Here is an 18,938-nt window from a genome sequence, read left to right as displayed (position 1 = left end):
GGAATGTTCAAGCAAATTATAGAAAAAAACTCGATATAAATCCATTAAGCAGTTCTCTCGTGAAAAGCGGACAGACATACAAACAGACAGACATTGGATTTTATATATTATATATTAGTAAACCTTCAAACTAATGTGCAATTAAAGTCTCAACAGCATTCTCAGCATTTCTGGAGCTTAGTAGAGCCACATAACTATAAGAATCTTCACCAAGCATCTCTAAAAATGTCTGCTTTGTTTGGGTCTCCATACCTCTGTGAGTCTGCCTTTTCTGAAATGAATGCCATGAAATCAAAGTTCAGAACAAGAGTGACAGATGAACATTTAAATGACTCCATAAGAGTGAACCTAAGTGACTCCACTTCACCATACGCCGCTCTTATTGACTCCATTGAGTGCCAGTCATCTCACTAACTAAAAAACACATCACACATGCAACTGGACATGTGAATACTCTTGTGAAGTGAAACAGCGACATGTAACAAAATGACAAATGAATAAGTCATATCTGTGTATTTGTAATTGCATTGTTTTGTTGTGACAGCATTCATGTTTTAATTCAATAGTGTGAGATGCACTAGAAAATGCATACAGAAGTACAAAATGCACTTGCAGGTGAAGTATATATTTGTTTGTGATGTTTTAATGCAAAATGTGAGTTGTGGACACCAACATTTTGTAAATGTTCAGGCAAAACAAGCTTATTCAGTTTGTTTGGGCTGAAATAAGCTATGAGAATAAATGAGAATAAATACATGAGTAGCTCTCGGCCATTTTCATTTTGTAAAAGTAGCTCTCACGGGAAAAAATGGTTGGAGACCGCTGTTCTAGACAGTACCCTTTTTTTTCATCTCATATAAATAATGTTTCTCAGACTGCTTTGTTCCATCTCCAAAACATTTCTAGACTTTGTCATGTTCTTACACAACACAGTACTGAAGTACTGGTTAATGTATTGGTCACTTCACATATACATTACTGTAAGTCTATTCTATCTGGCATTCATAAAAAATGTATCTACTGCTTACAATATATACGAAATTCTGCTTCCAGGATAATAACCTGTTCTAAATCCACTGAACATATTATACCTATTCTCTCTCAATTTCACTGACTCCCTGTCTACTACTGAATACAATACAAAATACTGCTCATAACATTTAAAGCTCTCCACTGTTTTGCTCCTCCCTACCTTACTGATGTCCTACAAACTTACACTCCTCTCGCTCCCTCAGATCCTCATCTGCAGCTGTACTTTCTGTACCGCACATCAAACTCAGTTCTGTGGGAGCTCAAGCATCTCTCATAGTGTCCCTCAACTCTGGATTTCTCTTCCCTCTCACATCCATCATCTAGACTCAATAACACAATTTAAAACTGGCATACCAATTTTGATTTTACTACTGTTACAGCTAGTTATCTTTGATATTTGTTAAAACTTCTGAACCCTTATTGCTTTTTGATTTTATTGTCCTATGTGTTTTTTATCTTTATTACTGTTGTTTGATTCATTTGCAAGGTGAGCTTGAGTGCTAAGAAACGTGCCTATTAAATAAAATGTATTATTATTATTATTATTCAATCACACAACTAAACTTGGCACTGTTGTTAGCACTAAAAAATGCTAAAAGTATAATTTTGCTTTACAGGGATAGTGATTTTGTATTTTTTGCAGCCATTGGCCTGCAGTATGATACTGATAAAATCACAGCTTTATATAGAGAAAGCCACCCACTGGAGGCATCAGATTTTTAAAGTAAATAACCCAACAGAGCTTTACATCCCTTTTTAAATAGAGATTTGAATTAAAAGCAACAAAATACAAACCATGACAAATAAAATATATCTCAACAACCTAAAGTGTTACAAATGACTCCAGGCCCATTATTTTGAGACAAACAAATGCAGCTTTCCAGTTACCTTTATTTATCTTACAAACACTAAAACCACCTCACAGCTGACAGAAAGTTTATACAATTCCAAAGTAAACAATGTAAGAACATACACATTTAGTAATATTTTTACTACAAAAGCTAGTACTGAAACTTTTTGTCTAAAATAATCATCTTGCTGCTGATTAACTCATGGAATTGTATTACATTGGAAAATGTAATATGTTATAATGAACGTAGAGAAAGGGGGCTAAGCATAATAAAGAATGACACTGCACAGATGCAAAGTCCATGAAGGTCCTAGTTGAAAATAAAAGTGTACACTGGCTATGATGGCATGATAAACATTACTGTATCAGGTGGCCCTGAATGGCATTTGCTACAAGTAATAAATATCCAGAAGGAAATTTGAAAATAAAAGACAATGAGAGTAGATAACGAGAATTGGCAAGACAACGATATGTTCTACAACAGACTGAAGGTTAGAATATCAGTAAAGCAAGCATTAATGTCTTTAAAACAAAGTAAAAGAAAAATGAAAAAAGCAAAGGTCCTGACACTAACATTTTCTTAGAAGCACTTTTAGCTTCCACACACACAAATACGAAATAAAGAGTTTGCTTTAGGAAAGTAATCTAAACCTTAGATGCCATTTGCTGTGCACTGCCATCTTAAATAGGGTGTGTGGAGTGACATTATAAGCCCATACACTTGACATTACGCACTACATCTTTGTGACAGGCAATAGGCACCATCTATATAAACAACATGATGGAACCCATGCCTAAACACAATAAAATGGTATTTAAAAAGTAACAAAATACATTCAAAACAAGTATAGTGCTATGTGAAAATGTTAAATAAATAAATAAATAAATAAATAATCAAAATATAATCCAAAATGCAGGCACAGAACCAGGGTTTAAGAATATAGTGTTCAAGTATAATACTCCACCAGAATGCCAATGACATTGTGATACTACCGACATTAGGAGCACCTTGAGCTTCGTAATAATTAATAAAGAGAGAATGAAGTCACAGAGGTCTGAAGGTCTCAGGGGCTGACACATAAGAGCCTACGGCTACAAGCAATGTGCACATTACCCTTTTATGAGGGCAGGCAAATGGGGAGCTAACTCTGAAGATGGGTCCTTTTTAAAAGAACAGGAAACACACTGTGCAGGAACTGTGTGTAGAAGTGATAGTTTTGTGCATTTTTTTAAACAGGGCTACCTCCAACCCTTGGAATGGAGACTGAGGATAGGTCTGAAGTGACTCTGAGATTTTAATGCTTCTTTAAGCCCTCAGGTTTGTTAAGCTAACAATCAAAACATTTTTGAGGGTAATAGGAAGAGGCGAGGCCTAGGTCTGGTAAATAAAAGAGAAAATTTGGAATGTATAAAGACTGATAGAACTTCATTTGTCCCCAGGTGAAATTGTGGCTTTTTACATAAGCTTTTTAAATAAATAATTACATGAATAGGCAGATAAATAATATGTATACACACACATACACACACACACACACACACACACACACACACACACACACACACCAGAATGACTAAAAAAGAATGTTAAAAAGAAAGAAAACCTCTGACTTGGCAGTCACAGTCACAGTGAGGCTGTATGCAGACGTATTGCTGTTGGTATTAAGGAGCCCCAGCAGCGTTTCTTGACACACTTCTGATGAATAATTCATTGGTGGCAATTACTCAGTGTTAGTGTGTCGGTGAGAGGATGTGCAGCATTGTTCATAATGGCACTCAGTTTTGCTTAGGTATGACCTCCAGGGAGTCCAGAGTGTGTCCTATAACTGAGTTTGCCCTTTTAATTAACTTGTTAATTCAGTGGGCCCAACACACCACAGTATAGAAAATCTCACTGGCCATCACAGGATTGTACAAGATGTGAAGGATGTCACATCCCATATTAAAGGAACACAATCTCCTAAGAAAAAAAATCTACTTTTCACTTTCTTATATAAATATATCAATTTATTATTATTATTTATTATATATAGATTAATGATATAACGCCAACTAGTAAACAGGTACTGACACTTGTATGGGTAATCTTAGAAGCTTATTGCTTTTTTCCAGTTTATTTTGTACTTTGTATACTTCCTGTGATTAACCCTCCCTAGTGTTTAGTTATTTATTAAGTCATTATTATTATTAATGTTATTATTAAATAAATAATAATCATTGATGTAGTTCTCAGTTAAATTGTCTCTATAAATGCACAATGCATATGCTGTGGAAGCCAGCCCGACCACAGACAGACAGACACCGTCTTAAGTCCACTACACACAATTTATTAAACTATTTACAAATGCCAAGTCCATAAACAGTCCGGCACCACACACAGTGCTTCCAGCACCAATCACCCTTCTTGCTGAGCCTCCCAATGCTCCTCTTCGGGCCACCTTCTTTCCACTCTCCCAAGCCTTGTCTCCTTCCTCCCGAAACCAGTTCCCCGACTGTTGGAAGGCGGCCCCTTTTATACATCCCCAGATATGCTCCAGGTGCCCCTTGATGAACTTCCTCTGGCACTTCCTGGTGTGGCGGAAGTGCCAGCTGAGCAACCAGAAGCACACCAGGTGACCCTGGAGTACCTTCTGCCAGCACTACCTTCAGGCTCCAGAACCCACCCCCTGGAGGTGGCCATGGGCCCCTATAGGGTTGAGCTTCCCAGCTCGGTTCCCGTGACCCTCATAGCAACCAGGACGGCTGTCCTGTCCTGGCAGAGGTGCTATAAAGCTGTTCCGGCTGGGTGCCCGTGATAACGCATATCCAAAGATCTAAACCTGCAATATAATCCACATTTAATACTTTGTTCATATAGCTGACGGCAGCCAGTTACAGTTAGAACAGTTATATCAAGTGAGTACACTTCAACCTACATGGTCTGTTAAATAGTGAAACCAGAAATTCTATACTGTAATATGGTCTGCGATGTTTTTGCGCAGTACTGAAAAAAATACTTTTTTTAAATTAAATGCTTTTTTCAGATTTGTCAGGCTGTTTTATTGCTCTTTTATTGTCTGAGAATAATGTTTGCGTGCTACATTTTAATAGGCTGTAATATCATTTTACACTAAGGTATACAGAATAGTCCTCAAGTTGAAGGAGTTTAACAGATATTTAAATACTAATAAATCAAATACTATACTTTAGCTTACAGTAAAATTCATAGGAAAAACCCTGCACTTTTAAAACAGAATTTCTGAACATATTTGTCCATATTGCTCATACAGATGTCTTGCAAATGGTCCCTTTGCACATAGTGACTTGTGAGTGCCGGTAGTGCTTTAGTCAACTACATAGTATATAACATTCTACTGTATTTATACAGTCTAGTGCGACTGAAGATACCAAGATAAAGTTCTGCTCCTTTTGACCTTTAAAAAAAGTGGCGGCAGACAATGTACAATCTAAGAAACAGCATTTCAATGAAGCTTTTACCTGAGCCTTTTATGCAGGATATTTTGTTCATGGTCTCATTTTCACCTTGTTCTAAAATAGTGTATTTGCTCCTTATAGCATATTAGCTCAAGGTCTGTATTGGTTTATTAAAGATCATGCTAAATAGGTTCAGTGGATGAGCCAATAAGTAGCCAAGTCACTTCTTGCTACCTAGAACCAAGAGGTTGAAAACATAATGAATAGTCAGTCTGTCCATTTTCATACCTGCTAATTCCATTTAATAATAATAATAATAATAATAATAATACATTTTATTTATATAGCGCCTTTCCCATGCTCAAGGCACTTAACATCATGGAAAGCCAGAGTCTATTCTGGCAACACTGGGGACAAGATCAGAGCCATCCACTGATCAGCCACCAGTTCATTACAAGGCACACATACACAAATGGACAGTTCTGAATTATCACTAAACCTACTGCACATACCTTTGGGATGAAAAACTACAGAGTTCAGAGAGAAAACCCCATACAGAAATAAGATGAACATGTGTAAATATATAGTAACCATACTGAGATTTGAGCTAATGGAGCTGTAAACTTGAAACTGTATTGTAACCACTATTGTCTTTTCATCCATCCATCCATTATCCAACCCGCTATATCCTAACTACAGGGTCACGGGGGTCTGCTGGAGCCAATCCCAGCCAACACAGGGCGCAAGGCAGGAAACAAACCCCGGGCAGGGTGCCAGCCCACCGCAATATTGTCTATGAAATTCTGTCTCAAGTTCTCTAAGCAGTCAATGACATTACAGCTGAGTTGAAATGTGATATGTGTTGCCATTGTGTAAATGTGAAATCCATCCAGTACAGCACAGTTGCATTTTCAGTTTTCCTTATTTCTTTGGAGAATCGCTGTTAATTGCTCCTTATTAGGGAAGATTCCATTCTCGAATTCTGTTTTTCCTTTGTCCTCACCCATTTTTGCACTAACATACTTCAACTTGTAGTGTTTTTTCTCTGCATGCTTGCTGTTCTTGGCGACTGCATTCTGTGGAAAGCATACTTGATTAGAAATGTAAGATGGGAATTTGTAATTGTTTTATTCTAAAGGCACAAATCCAAGGCTGATGCTTATATTTGCTTGTGTTTAATGGTCTATTTATTCACTAAACTAGTTTGTTATCATTATATTTAATTAGGTTTATTAGATATTATTAGTACTTATGGAAAGAGCCAGTAGGTAAGTAGCCTGCATAAAGATTTAGGACAGTGTTTCCCAAACTCGGTCCTGGGAACCCCTGTGGCTGCACGTTTTTGTTCCAACCAGCATCTGTTTTTAATTGAACTCCTGGGCTAATTAAGTGAACTGATATTTCCCAAGTTCTGTGTTTAGGGAACAATATAGAAATTAGAATACTAAGTTTGCAAAAAAAAATAAATAAATAAATAAAAATATATATGAAAATGTACCAAGCAGTTATATAGGAATAATGTATTTTTTTTACAGTGTTTTCATCTTGATTTTCATTCTACTTTTCTAGCTGTTCTAATTGTTCAATTAATCCATTATTTACTAATTAGTGGGTCTGACTCTAAAGTACTTGCAGCCTTTGATTATTCAGTGTTGTTTGCCTGGGTGTCTGCTCTGCTCATTTTAAATTGTCATTAATAAGATACAACAAAGGGGGGTAACCGCACAGAGAAAGGGCAAAGTATAATGAAATCAACAAAAGAGAGTTAAGCATTTAAATCTACAGCAAAAGAAGAAATATTTCTAAATGTCTTATAAATGTAAAAATCATGCTGCTGTGCTTTTCTGAATGTCGAAAAAAATACCAGCTAATTAAATGAGATCAGTGTTATCAGGTGTTGTCACTGATTAGGACTCCAGTTGGAACAAAAACCTGCAGCCACAGGGGGTCTCCAGGACTGAGTTTGGGAAACACTGATTTAGGAGGATGATTTAAAACTCTATTGCATTAGTGCCCACTTGGGGGCAGTGTAGTCAATGCAGAATGAACCTCCTGGGCTGTGAAAAACATATAACTTCAAAGGTCTATTTGATGGCAAAGTAATAAACAATAACATTTATTTACATAACACATTTTCATACAAAACTGTAGATTTTCAAAAAGTAAAAGAAAAAAATTAAAAATACAAGAATAAATAAAAGGTAGAAATGGAAATAAATTAAATTACAATATAATGTAGGTAGTCTCTATGTCTCTGATAGTTATAACGGTAATGGCCAGTGTCTAATTTGATAATATATGCTATTGGCAGATGGCCTGGGAGGAGAGGAATACAACAGTTTGAGCCGGTATAGAAAGTAGAGAAAATAAACTTCTAGGTGTCCAACAGCAAAAATCTGGGCATTCTAAAGAACTTAAATGTGATAATGAAATGATCGTAAGTCTGTGAAGAGTTGGCAATGCAGGTATCATCATAGCAACAACATTATCCATGCTTTCCAACATCATAGACACTGAGTACTTTGGTATGGTGGCAGTCGTGCAGAGCAGCTCCACAAGATAGTAGGAAGAAATACAAAGAAAAACAAAGTCATTTGTAACTAAAATTATAAAAAAAATAATATTAATAATTTAGTATTAACTTAAATAAATTTACATTAGATGTACTATGAATAAATTATGAAAGAGCTAATTAAAAAACCCTTTTATGCTCCATTCCTAGGAACAAAAAGCAAGACAATGCACAAAGATCTGAGATTACAATTAGGGATATAGGGAGACAAGAATTCTGAAATATGGGAAGTTATGAAAGTGTTGAGAGTATTTTAAAATCAGTCCTAAAAAACACAGATGGCCAAATTAATGATAGTAATGCTGGTGAAATGTTTACAAATTTTCTCTTTTTTGTCTTTTGAACAAAGTACAGGCAATTAATATTGTTTATTGGTAGTCCTAAGTGCATTACAAAAATCTAATTGGCTAACACAAAACTTGTCTTAATGTTTCCACATCTTGCAGTTATGTAGAAGAATGAAGTCATGATGTGTTCCTTAAATGAAAATAAGGCCTTATGATCAAGCTGTATCTCTAAGATCCTCCTTTTTTTACTGATTTCAATAGCTAGACTTTAAAAAGAAAGCTTTACATATTCTACTGGTCCATGTTGAGTCATTCCTTGTGTAACTTGTTTCATGCCTGCAGGTTGGCTCGGGCCGGATTGTTCTATACCCTGTTCCAGTGGTACCTGGGGTCAGAACTGCAATCTAACATGCCAGTGTTTCAATGGAGCATCTTGTAACCCCCTAGATGGGTCATGTTCTTGTACCCCAGGCTGGAGAGGAGAAAGATGTGATCAGTCTTGTCCAGTGAGTCCTCATTTTGATTTGCTTCAGTCTCTTTTCTTGTAATTGTGTTGACCTGTCCTAACCTGAGCTCATCCCCATCTCTGTGTAATGGTAATTTCCTGTTATTTTATGAAGTGTTTTGCACATATTGTTAAAGAATGAATATTATAAATAAAAAAATTCCACTCTTAGCCTCAAATATTAATAGAGAGGTCTCTTTCCCAGCATTGGTTACAATGGCCTAGTGATGACTTTTTAATTGATACAGTCAGGAAATACATTCAATATCCTCCTTATTACTAACTAGAATATTTTCAAATGTAGACATTACAGGAATTACATGGATGTTAGGCAGATTTTTTAATAAGATTTCTGAGTTGCAAATAGAGAAATAAGTGTGTGGAGGGAATTCCATATTTACAACAGAGCTGATCAAGAGATCTTTGTATTGTCTATTCTCTGAAGGTTGAGATACCTAATGACCTCCACAGATTAAATTCTGTGTAGTTAAAGGAGGGCAGGAATACAAAATCATCCCTGCCTTAATGTGTTTCCTATATTAATTCCATATTTTGAGTGAGAAAAGTGAGAGAAAGTGCAATCTGTTTGCTAATAACATTATAACTATTAATAACTATAGCACAGAGCAAAATATTACATATAATAAGGAATTTGTACAAGAAATTCTTTTCAGAGCCAACCAAGCAAATGAATTCACAGTACCTTCCACTTGCAACCTTTGTCTTAAATTACAAATATTCACATTTCTGTTGCAGAGTCAGAAGTCATGTAAGTGCCATGCCATCCCTTGCCTTTAATCGTTGTAGTGTCATCATTTAAATATTTGGCATTTATGTCATCCATAAAAATCAAGCTTAGAGTAGAGCTGAGCTTTTTAAAACAGATCCTAAAAAAGAACGTTTGGGGAAGCATATTCATTTATTTTAATATATTAATTATTCTTGCTAGAAGAAGATGAGAAGTTGATCATGCATTAACATCTTCTTTAAAACATCCCATCAATCAACAAAAATTTGTTTTTGTAACTGTTAATCTTAAATGTCTAAAGTGCAGATATAAACGAACAAAAAGTAGATCATCTCTTAGGACATAAGCATAGGGTTTTCACAAAAGTAGATCATGAGAATGGAACTCCGTCCTGCGGGGTGCTCTGATTATAGAATGATGCCTCCTTCCACTAGGCTTAGATCCTAGAAGCAGCTGACTGGAAGGGGTGGAGGCAGCAACCCTCACTGGATGTCTTCTTGGCACTGTTGAGGGAAGACAAGAGGACATAACTAGCACCAGTGTGCCCTCTCGCCCCGGGATGGTATTACGTACCTTAGGTAAACCCAAACTGTGACCCTCAGATACACTTGTGTCACAAAAGATACTGCAATCACCTTCTGTGAGCCCACATTTAAAGGACATTTACATCAACCTTCCTTCTTTTATATGAGCAGTGCACAGCAAGATCACCAGCATTAAATGAACTCTTATACTATCAAAGAAACAAAACACTAAACCTGTGTACATATGGCCAGAGTGGACTCATCAATTGTATACTATACACTTAAAGTGTAAAGTGTTAAAAGTGATTTTGATGTGTTCTGTTCATTTCTTATATTTAGACTTGGATTGTAGTGCATAGCTGTGCAGCCAGAGTTACATGATGTGGAGAAAGTTCTGCAATCCCCAAGCCAGAGCTGGTAGGGTTTTCCAGTGACGCTTTAGATGCATCAACCAGAAAAATAAATAACAGAGCAGAAAAATAAAACAGGACACCTTTCAGCAGCAAATAATTTGGTGTTTTCCTCTGCTACACACTGTAAATCAGACTGTCAATCTTGCTTTGATATACAGTAGTCAGTTTTCAACAAGCACCATAAATTTAGAGCAAACAAATATGCAATACCAAATGACAGCTCCCTGCATATTTTTCTTTTTGATATGACATTTAAAACTAAACCAGTTTTGATTATGTTTCTTACACATTAGCCTACTGCTGTCAATGATACTAACAAAGTTCTGATTACAGGATGGTATGTATGGACCCAGCTGTGGACTGCAATGTAAATGTCAGAATGCGAATGGATGTGACCATATTAATGGAGACTGCCACTGCCTTCCTGGCTGGATAGGTACATTTCTACATTTTTTAAATGTTTGTCAGCTAACATTCCTGCTAATATAGCATGACTAAGCATTAATTGGTTGTTTAAATGTGGGGTCCCCTCCCTTAATTGTATTTGGTTAAAGAGTTATGCATGCCCATACCCAAACCTCTAGATATATAGCTATATCACCAACAGTGATCATATTTACTTCAATATTTTAAGGTAAAAGAGTGCCTCCACTATCTGCAATTATTAAAGAATCTTTAAAATAATTCTGACATTTTATTTTGCTTTTTTCAAACAGGTGCATCCTGTGACCAGCCCTGTGAAGAGGGTTACTGGGGACCCAAATGCAGCAAAAACTGTAACTGCAAGAATGGTGCCACCTGCCTGGCCTCAACTGGAACCTGCCAGTGTGCTCCTGGATTTGAGGGTCCAGAATGTGAGCAAAGTGCGTATACACCAATACATAGACAATTTCTTTTCAAATTCCTCACACAGCACTAGTGCAGATCAGGACAAAAAGATCACCAATATTGTTGTTTCATTTGTGAATATTATAGTCATGCTAAAGAGTCTCATTACATTAAAAAGACCTGACCACTCCTTAAGCATTTGATTCCAGGGCAGAAAAGTGCGGCACATAAACCACTTGTTGACCCAACAAAGATATTTTTACCTCCTTTTCACATGAAACTTGGACTGATGAAAATTTTCATGAAAGCGATAATTAAGGAAGGTGGAAGATTCTGATATTTGTGAAAGATGTTTCAACAAATAAGTGATGCCAAAATCAGGCACAAGTGGTTCAAAGGTCGGCTAGTGGGGGGAGGGGAAATCACATGGAAGGCATTATAGGATGTTGTTGAGAATTTCATTGGTAACTTTGAAGCACCTAACTAACTCTGGCTGGTTCATAACATGCGTCAAGCATTCAAAACCATGATGCAGTATGTTGCTAAAGAGTAATTTTCTGCATTCACACTTGGACTTCTTTCCTGCTAGACTTGGAAAGAAAGGTTTCACCAGAACTCTGCAGCAATGTAAAAGCGGTATCAGGGCAAGTGACTGTCTGACACTGAAATGAGAAGTCAGTTGATGAGTACAAATGAAAATCAGCAGCAAAACATGTTTAGTTCAATTGATGTAATGCAGTGTTTTAGCATCATTAAGTGATTAAACACATTAAATTAAAAAAAAGTAAGTAGCTTGTTTCTCGAAATTACATTTTGATGCAGTGAATCTGAAGTAAGATTTGTTTTCAGCAAAAAGCTGTATGTCATAATCACCAAAATTATATGAGAAGCAAAATTTTAAAAAAATGTTCCCATTGTTATGGAATTTGTTATAATTTTCTAATGACAGCAGAGATTTTGTCTGTTTAATAGTCTGAGGCATATGCTGCCTTATTAGGAAGTTTAACAACAATGCTGAATTACTTTTGTATAATAAATCAGAGATATTATTTGTTCCTCTTTCAGATTGCCTGGCTAGCACATTTGGTCGTGGCTGCACCCAGACATGTCCACCTTGTGTTCACAGCACTGCCACCTGCCATCACATCACTGGACAATGCGAATGTGATCCTGGCTATATGGGCCCACTCTGCAGTGAAGGTCAGTTTTTATTACTACATTCAAAATTTGTTTATGGCTTTTATAGAAAAATTACAGTTAAACAGAAAACCAAGCTGATTTAACCTAACAATTCTCTAGACATTTGCCTTATTAAATAAATCTCTAGCAGAGAACTTTTCACTGGATTGAATTAATACTATATGGTTCATTTTATAGTGATGTAAAAGCATTACAATCTGCATAACACCACTAAATATGTAAAACACAATCAACTTAACTTTATTTTATATAGTGCCATTCACAGAACACACCACCACAAATATTTTACAAATGAGCACAACTTAGAGTTGAAAGATAAGAAGATTTAATACGGTATGTAATAAGTTACAAGAAATTTAAATAAGTAAATATGAGCTTTGTTTATTGACAAAATAAGTTTACAGTGTCATAAAGCAGAATGAAAAATGAATAAATTATCTTAATAATTCCATAAATGGCAGTTGGCTGATGCTTAAGAAAAGCCTAAGATTCTTGATTTCACTTGAATGCATTTGTTTTCTATACAAACTGGAAAAAAAGTGTGCTTGCAAAACATCTTCCTTAAGTGATACAAGGATAAGAGTTAGTGCAAACCAGCTGAGCACATAAAATAACACCAGGTTGAATTAATCCAGGGATCAAGATGTGTAGATATTTTTATTGTTTTTATTGTATTTTCTTAGATTTCTGAGTTTTTTTTTACTTAGTTTAATTTTCTGGAATTTATTTTGTATTATTGTTTGCAGTCGGGCGACACGGTGGCACAGTGGTAGCGCTCCTGCCTCACAGTTAGGAGACCTGGGTTTGCTTCCCGGGTCCTCCCTGCGTGAAGTTTGCATGTTCTCCCCGTGTCTGTGTGGGTTTCCTCCGGGTACTCCGGTTTCCTCCCACAGTCCAAAGACATGCAGGTTAGGTGCATTGGCGATCCTAAATTGTCCCTAGTGTGTGCTTGGTGTGTGGGTGTGTGTATTCTGCGCTGGGTTGGCGCCCTGCCTGGGGATTGTTTCCTGCCTTGCACCCTGTGTTGACTGGGATTGGCGCCAGCAGACCCCCGTGACCCTGTAGTTGGGATATAGCAGGTTGGATAATGGATGGATGGATGAATGGATGGATGTTTGCAGTCTTGTCTTGGTCAATGTGTTGCATCACACATTGTGGCAATGGACATTTTCCTGCTGTTGCAGTGTCATTGTGCCATGTTATTTAAGAATGAAGAGCTGTGGTAATGACTTGTCAGAGCTTTATTTAAAAACTATAGGAAGGACTCTGTGCAAAAAGAAATAATAAGCACAAGACCTTGATCTAGCTCTCCAGACAATGAATTCGGTTATGCCCAAATACAAATGTTTATCTGGCCTTCTGACCCCTGCTGGTTCTTCAGTTATTATTCCTTTTTGTGTCCAATCCTCTTTCACCTATTTAAATAAAAGTGAATAAAACAAATAGTGATTTGCTCTTGACTTTTTCATTGATCACATCAAGCAGTTATGCATACTGGGCCTGTAAATTTGACAGGAAACAATATAAAATCACCTGTAGTACATCACAGAAGTTTTGATTTGGATTAAGTATGTTTGAGTATGACTATGACAACATCATAGAAATACTTTAAAAATTCAATCATTTTTTCATCTTTGTGGAGAAGTGATTTTTGTGCAGCCCGCAAAATGGCACACAGAAGGTATATGACATTTAGAGGAGAACCTACTTATAGTGTCATTATAGGTTTATACAGTCATTATTTTCACTTGTAGAATGATGTATGTATTGGATTGGGAACAGGGCCATTGGCTTCACACACCCTTTGACACAAGTAGTATTGGATGACACTTCTATATCTAGGAAACACACAGAAAGTTTCTGTGTTTCCAACTGATGTCCAATTTCATTATATTTGACTTTAGTTATCCTACTAATTTTTCAGATGTTTCCACATTGTCCATTTAGCTATCAAAGAGAAAATGTTAAAAAGTGTTAATAAAAATGAATGACTTGACTTGCCTAAGACAGACATGAATATCAAGGAAGATTGCCTAGTTTCCTTTGCAGCTGAATACTTAAAGTACTGGTGTTATGTGTCTCTCTGTCTGTCATAGGCTGTCCTGCAGGACACTATGGAAAGCATTGTACCAGCATTTGCAAATGCTTCAATGGTTCTTCATGCAACTCAGTTGATGGATCATGTACCTGCTTGCCAGGATGGACGGGCAGTGACTGTATGCTGGGTAAGTTCAGAAAATCTTAGACCAATTTTTAACTTCTGCTTACTCAGATATTGCTGTTCTTGTTCATGGCATGGCAGTGCCGTGAGTAGCGCCACATGCATCACAGCAGTAGGGTTCCAACTGCCGACCATGTTTCTGTCAGTGTAGAGTTTGTATGTTCTGTTCATGTTCTCAATGGTTTCCTCATGATAGCTAGGTTTCATTCCAATGGATGTTTGAAAACATTGAATTGGCCCACTATGAGTGGATCAATTGTCCCTGTGAAGACCTGGCATAGCATTCAGGAACATTTTCAACCTTTTGGCTGGATGGAAATATTGGCGTTTAACCATTAATATCAGTGATTTTGATTTACAAAAAGCAAACTCTAGTCAAAAATAAAAAAGAACCTTCATGTAATTTTATTTAGTAATCCTGTATGTTATTTTCCTCCTAACCCTTGCCCTCCTGTTATCTGTTAATACAGATGTGTGCCCATGTTTATGAATAGACTGTCATTTGTCCATTAGCCTTGCAATTACCAGCCAAGAACAATGAATGGTGGTCAGATATGGTTCAAACACTACCAGTTGTTTTAAGTTAGTCTGCATTCAGTTATTTTATTAGAAAATTTATACTCAAAAGAGTATGTTCAAGTCTTGAGATTGTACCAGTGTAATGTTTGTACTTGACAAATCTAACATTTTAAAGTGAATGTGATTTCTTAAATGTGTCATACAGGATGTACCCCTGGAACATTTGGGCTTAGGTGCCTCCAGATCTGCTCTTGCCCCAGTAATGTTACTTGTGACCCTGAGACAGGAAAGTGTTCATGTGAGTTAAGCAGGTCGGGAGACTGCATCACAGGTAAGAGAAACACGAGGACTATTGTAATCCACATCCAGATTAATGCCATTTGTACATGGAGCACAAAAAGCCATGACTCTTTGGAGTGTGTCAGTTAATTTCAAGACATTGAAAATAATTGGGGTTATCATGACTGGGAGAACATTGGGGAGAGTTTGAGAAAAATGTCTAACATTTGAGGCATCTGTAGCTACAAAAGTAGCAAAGCTGAAAGTCTTTAGAAAAATACTTTTTAAATCAAATATATAAATTAAGAATGTAAAAAACTTCTACAAATTCACAGCCTCCTTGTGAAAATACATCACCAGAGACTTTACAGAAGAAACATGAAAGCAGAGTGGGCTGCTCCAGTGGACATGGAGAACTCAACATGAATTCAGAGAATTATAGGTCCACAAAAGCCATATCTGAAATTCTTAGGGTCAGACGTATTTTGGAATCAGATTCCTGATGGCATCTGTGTAATCAGTCAATATAAAGCATTCATTTCAGCACAAATATATTGGTGCAATTTTTATGCCACTGTATACATGACTAGTCAAGTATGACATCAGTATTATTAAAAACTAAAATATGTCAGCTTCTTATGTTATGTCACTAAATTCAAAGTTGTATACTCTTGTGTTTTTAATTGGAAAAAAATAACTTTTGGGGTTTAGCTCAATTCAGCTGTAAGTATGTTAAAGTCTATAATTTTTATTTACTGAGAAATGAAATGTACAGAAATAAAAGTTAAAGATTTTTAAAATGTGATTGTCCTACAGTATCCTAGTCTTCCTCCTACATCCAAAGAACCCAAATGTCATGTTAATTATGAGTGTGAATGTTGATGTGTGCATAAGTGGATTCTGTGATGGACTGGCACCTTATCTCAGGTGGGTCCCTGTCCTGTGCTCTGCTCATTGTGCCACTGTATTACAATATTAGAACAATTTGGACAAGAACAGACCACATCTTGCCCATCAACCTTTCCAAACCCATTCCAAAATGACATGTGAAGGTCCCCAAAGTACTGTCTACCACGCTACTTGGCAATTTATTCCACATGCCTGTGATTCTCTTGTGTAAAATAATTGGATTCAGTTGGTTTCAGAATATGTATGTTACCTCATGCCAACTTCGCTGAATTAAAATAAATGAACTCTTTAGCCATACAAATTTCAGTTGGTCCACTGACTCTTAGGTAAAATGTCAATATTCATACTGAGCATTACCACTGTTTATTAGGTAGCGGTAGGCTATTTGTACAAACTATTTATGCAATGTTCTTCTTTTCTGCAGATGTGAAAGGAAGCTCAGTTATTCCAGTGGTGCCAGTTGAGAGGGATTCCCTGGGGGCAATCATCGGCATTGTTGTTTTAGTCATTTTGGTGGTTCTGCTGCTTGCTCTCCTTATTATCTGTCGCTGCCGACAAAGGGGCAAGGAGAGCCGGGTGCCTGCTGTATCCTACTCTTCCTCTCATGTGATCAATTCAGAATATGCCATCCCAGGTGGGTGCACAGAGATGTTGCAGTCACCAGTTATGTGACCAGCATTAGAATTACAGTTATAAAATTACAATTTGCAATTCCCAACCTTGTTATTTACTGATTTTTTGTGTAAGAATTCATTTATAATGTATGTAAGGTTTCCCAGTTTATTTAGACTGCATCATATTGTATATTCTACAGTTGGTGGAATTAGTATCTCCAAGTCCTGACTTATGTCACATCTCCAGCAATAATTCTTTCATTGTAAAAAAAAAAAAAAAAGCTGCAAAATCTTTCATTTGTATTGAGTCAAAAATGTTTGCATATTATCTGTTAATATGTAAGTAAGTTGAATGTGAGACTCAGTACACTTGCATCAAAGAAAAGTTACCGTAGCCACTCTCAACAGCTGGCAATAACAATATGTGCAAGGGTACCCTAGGAATAAGGAGAAAGGCTTGAGATCTTTCTGGGTCCAGTTTATTTTTATTGTTTAGCAGAGGCAACTATGACACAATAGTGAATAAATTAAGTTGAATATTTGGATTAGATCTCCTCCCAAAAACTATTTATATTCTTCTGAGAGCCCCTTCAATGTGCCAAAGCCTCTCTATATTGTGTACCTCTTCTATCTTCCTCTAGATCATCAAACTAACTGTCTGAGCTCTGGCTTGATCTTTTAAAGACTTCTCAAGAGGTAGTACTAAAGCTACTCCAATGAGTTGGGGTTGGGCTTCATTTTTACTAGGTAGGAACTAGAGACCTGGGTTTGAGAGATGTCAGGTGTTCTCAAGTTTACCTCTAATGATTACTTCCATAACAGGGGTCTTACAATCGGTTGTTAAAATTTTTGCTAATAAGGTAAGAACAAGTTTCATTGATTATACAAGAATTTTTTTGAGAGCTGTTCATCGTCCTTTTTCTGTCCCCAGATGTCCCTCACACCTACCATCATTATTATTCAAACCCAAGTTATCACACTCTGTCTCAGTGTGAAGTGATGCCACCTGATCCCCCAAAGAACCGTGAACGAGGAAGCTCAGTGAAGGTGAGCAAATATTATGTATACTATTCTTGTTACCGGTTTAACCAGAAGTTTTTGAAAGATTATTTTTATCATGCTTAATAAGGCTAGCTTAATAAATAATAAGAGCTTCAATTAAAGAAACATGCACATACATTTATAAAAAACATGTAATAGGAAAGTGGCTATCTATGACCCCAAAACAGTATAAGTTGAGCAAAAACCTGTGCCTTTTGTAAACAAAGTACTCATTTTGGGGATTCACAGAAGGGAGAGCATATGATACCAATTAAAATGCATAAAATAATAAGCAAGCTATCTCTTTTGGTCTTAATAAACATGTCTTGAGCCCATTTCAAAATCGCACAGGTACTTCCTCCACCAATTGTTTTTCTCTCTGTTTCTTCCACTCTCATTCCCCAGACCCAGTTAGTTTTCCGGCTGCCAGCTGAGTGTTTGTTTGCCACTTACATTCCTATGCTATACCCAATAAATGTGAGACAGCTGTAAGTCCCATGATCACTTTTGGTCAAGCCCCAAAATCATTTAATCTCAGTGGCCCTTGACATCCACACACCCCCATACATTCAGTTCCCTTTAAAAGGTCAAATCTCTCTGGCATAATGTCAACTGTTTCATTAAGTACAAGGAATAAAGTCATACCAACTACAAGTCAATGGATGGGATGGTACTGTGCTGCTGGAATGAGCATCCTGGCTCTAACCTCTTCAGCTAGTGGCCATGTCCTGAGACCAATCAGTGGTCTTGTGGCCGTTTGTCTATCGTTTGTGGCTTCATTTTTTCTGTTAACTGAGCTTCAGACATCCCTTTCAATAACTATGTCAACTGTCTGCAATATATTTGGGAAAAGTGGCATGTTTCCACTCATGTAACATCTCCAGTTCTTGTACTGGTGTCCCTGCCCATTCCCCTTCCGGGGTGCTCACTTGTGATATATGCACTCCCATAATGGCATGCGTAGAAATTTCATTGCTGTGAG

The 18,938-nt window shown here is 36.8% G+C and overlaps 1 protein-coding gene across 1 annotated transcript in view; it reads left to right on the top strand.

Annotated features, from left to right (window-relative positions):
• The window catches only part of pear1 (platelet endothelial aggregation receptor 1), a 150,434-nt gene that overhangs the window by 119,200 nt on the left and 12,296 nt on the right, over positions 1-18,938 (top strand). The window contains exons 12-19 of the mRNA XM_051922965.1: positions 8,498-8,661; positions 10,679-10,781; positions 11,062-11,208; positions 12,239-12,373; positions 14,470-14,598; positions 15,319-15,444; positions 16,726-16,935; positions 17,847-17,962. Coding sequence (XP_051778925.1) covers positions 8,498-8,661; positions 10,679-10,781; positions 11,062-11,208; positions 12,239-12,373; positions 14,470-14,598; positions 15,319-15,444; positions 16,726-16,935; positions 17,847-17,962 — 1,130 coding nt within the window. The remainder of the gene's footprint in view (positions 1-8,497; positions 8,662-10,678; positions 10,782-11,061; positions 11,209-12,238; positions 12,374-14,469; positions 14,599-15,318; positions 15,445-16,725; positions 16,936-17,846; positions 17,963-18,938) is intronic.

The sequence above is a fragment of the Erpetoichthys calabaricus genome, chromosome 2 (assembly GCF_900747795.2).
Source record: "Erpetoichthys calabaricus chromosome 2, fErpCal1.3, whole genome shotgun sequence".
Taxonomy (NCBI): Eukaryota; Metazoa; Chordata; class Cladistia; order Polypteriformes; family Polypteridae; genus Erpetoichthys; species Erpetoichthys calabaricus.
This window is presented reverse-complemented; position numbering and strand designations above follow the sequence as displayed.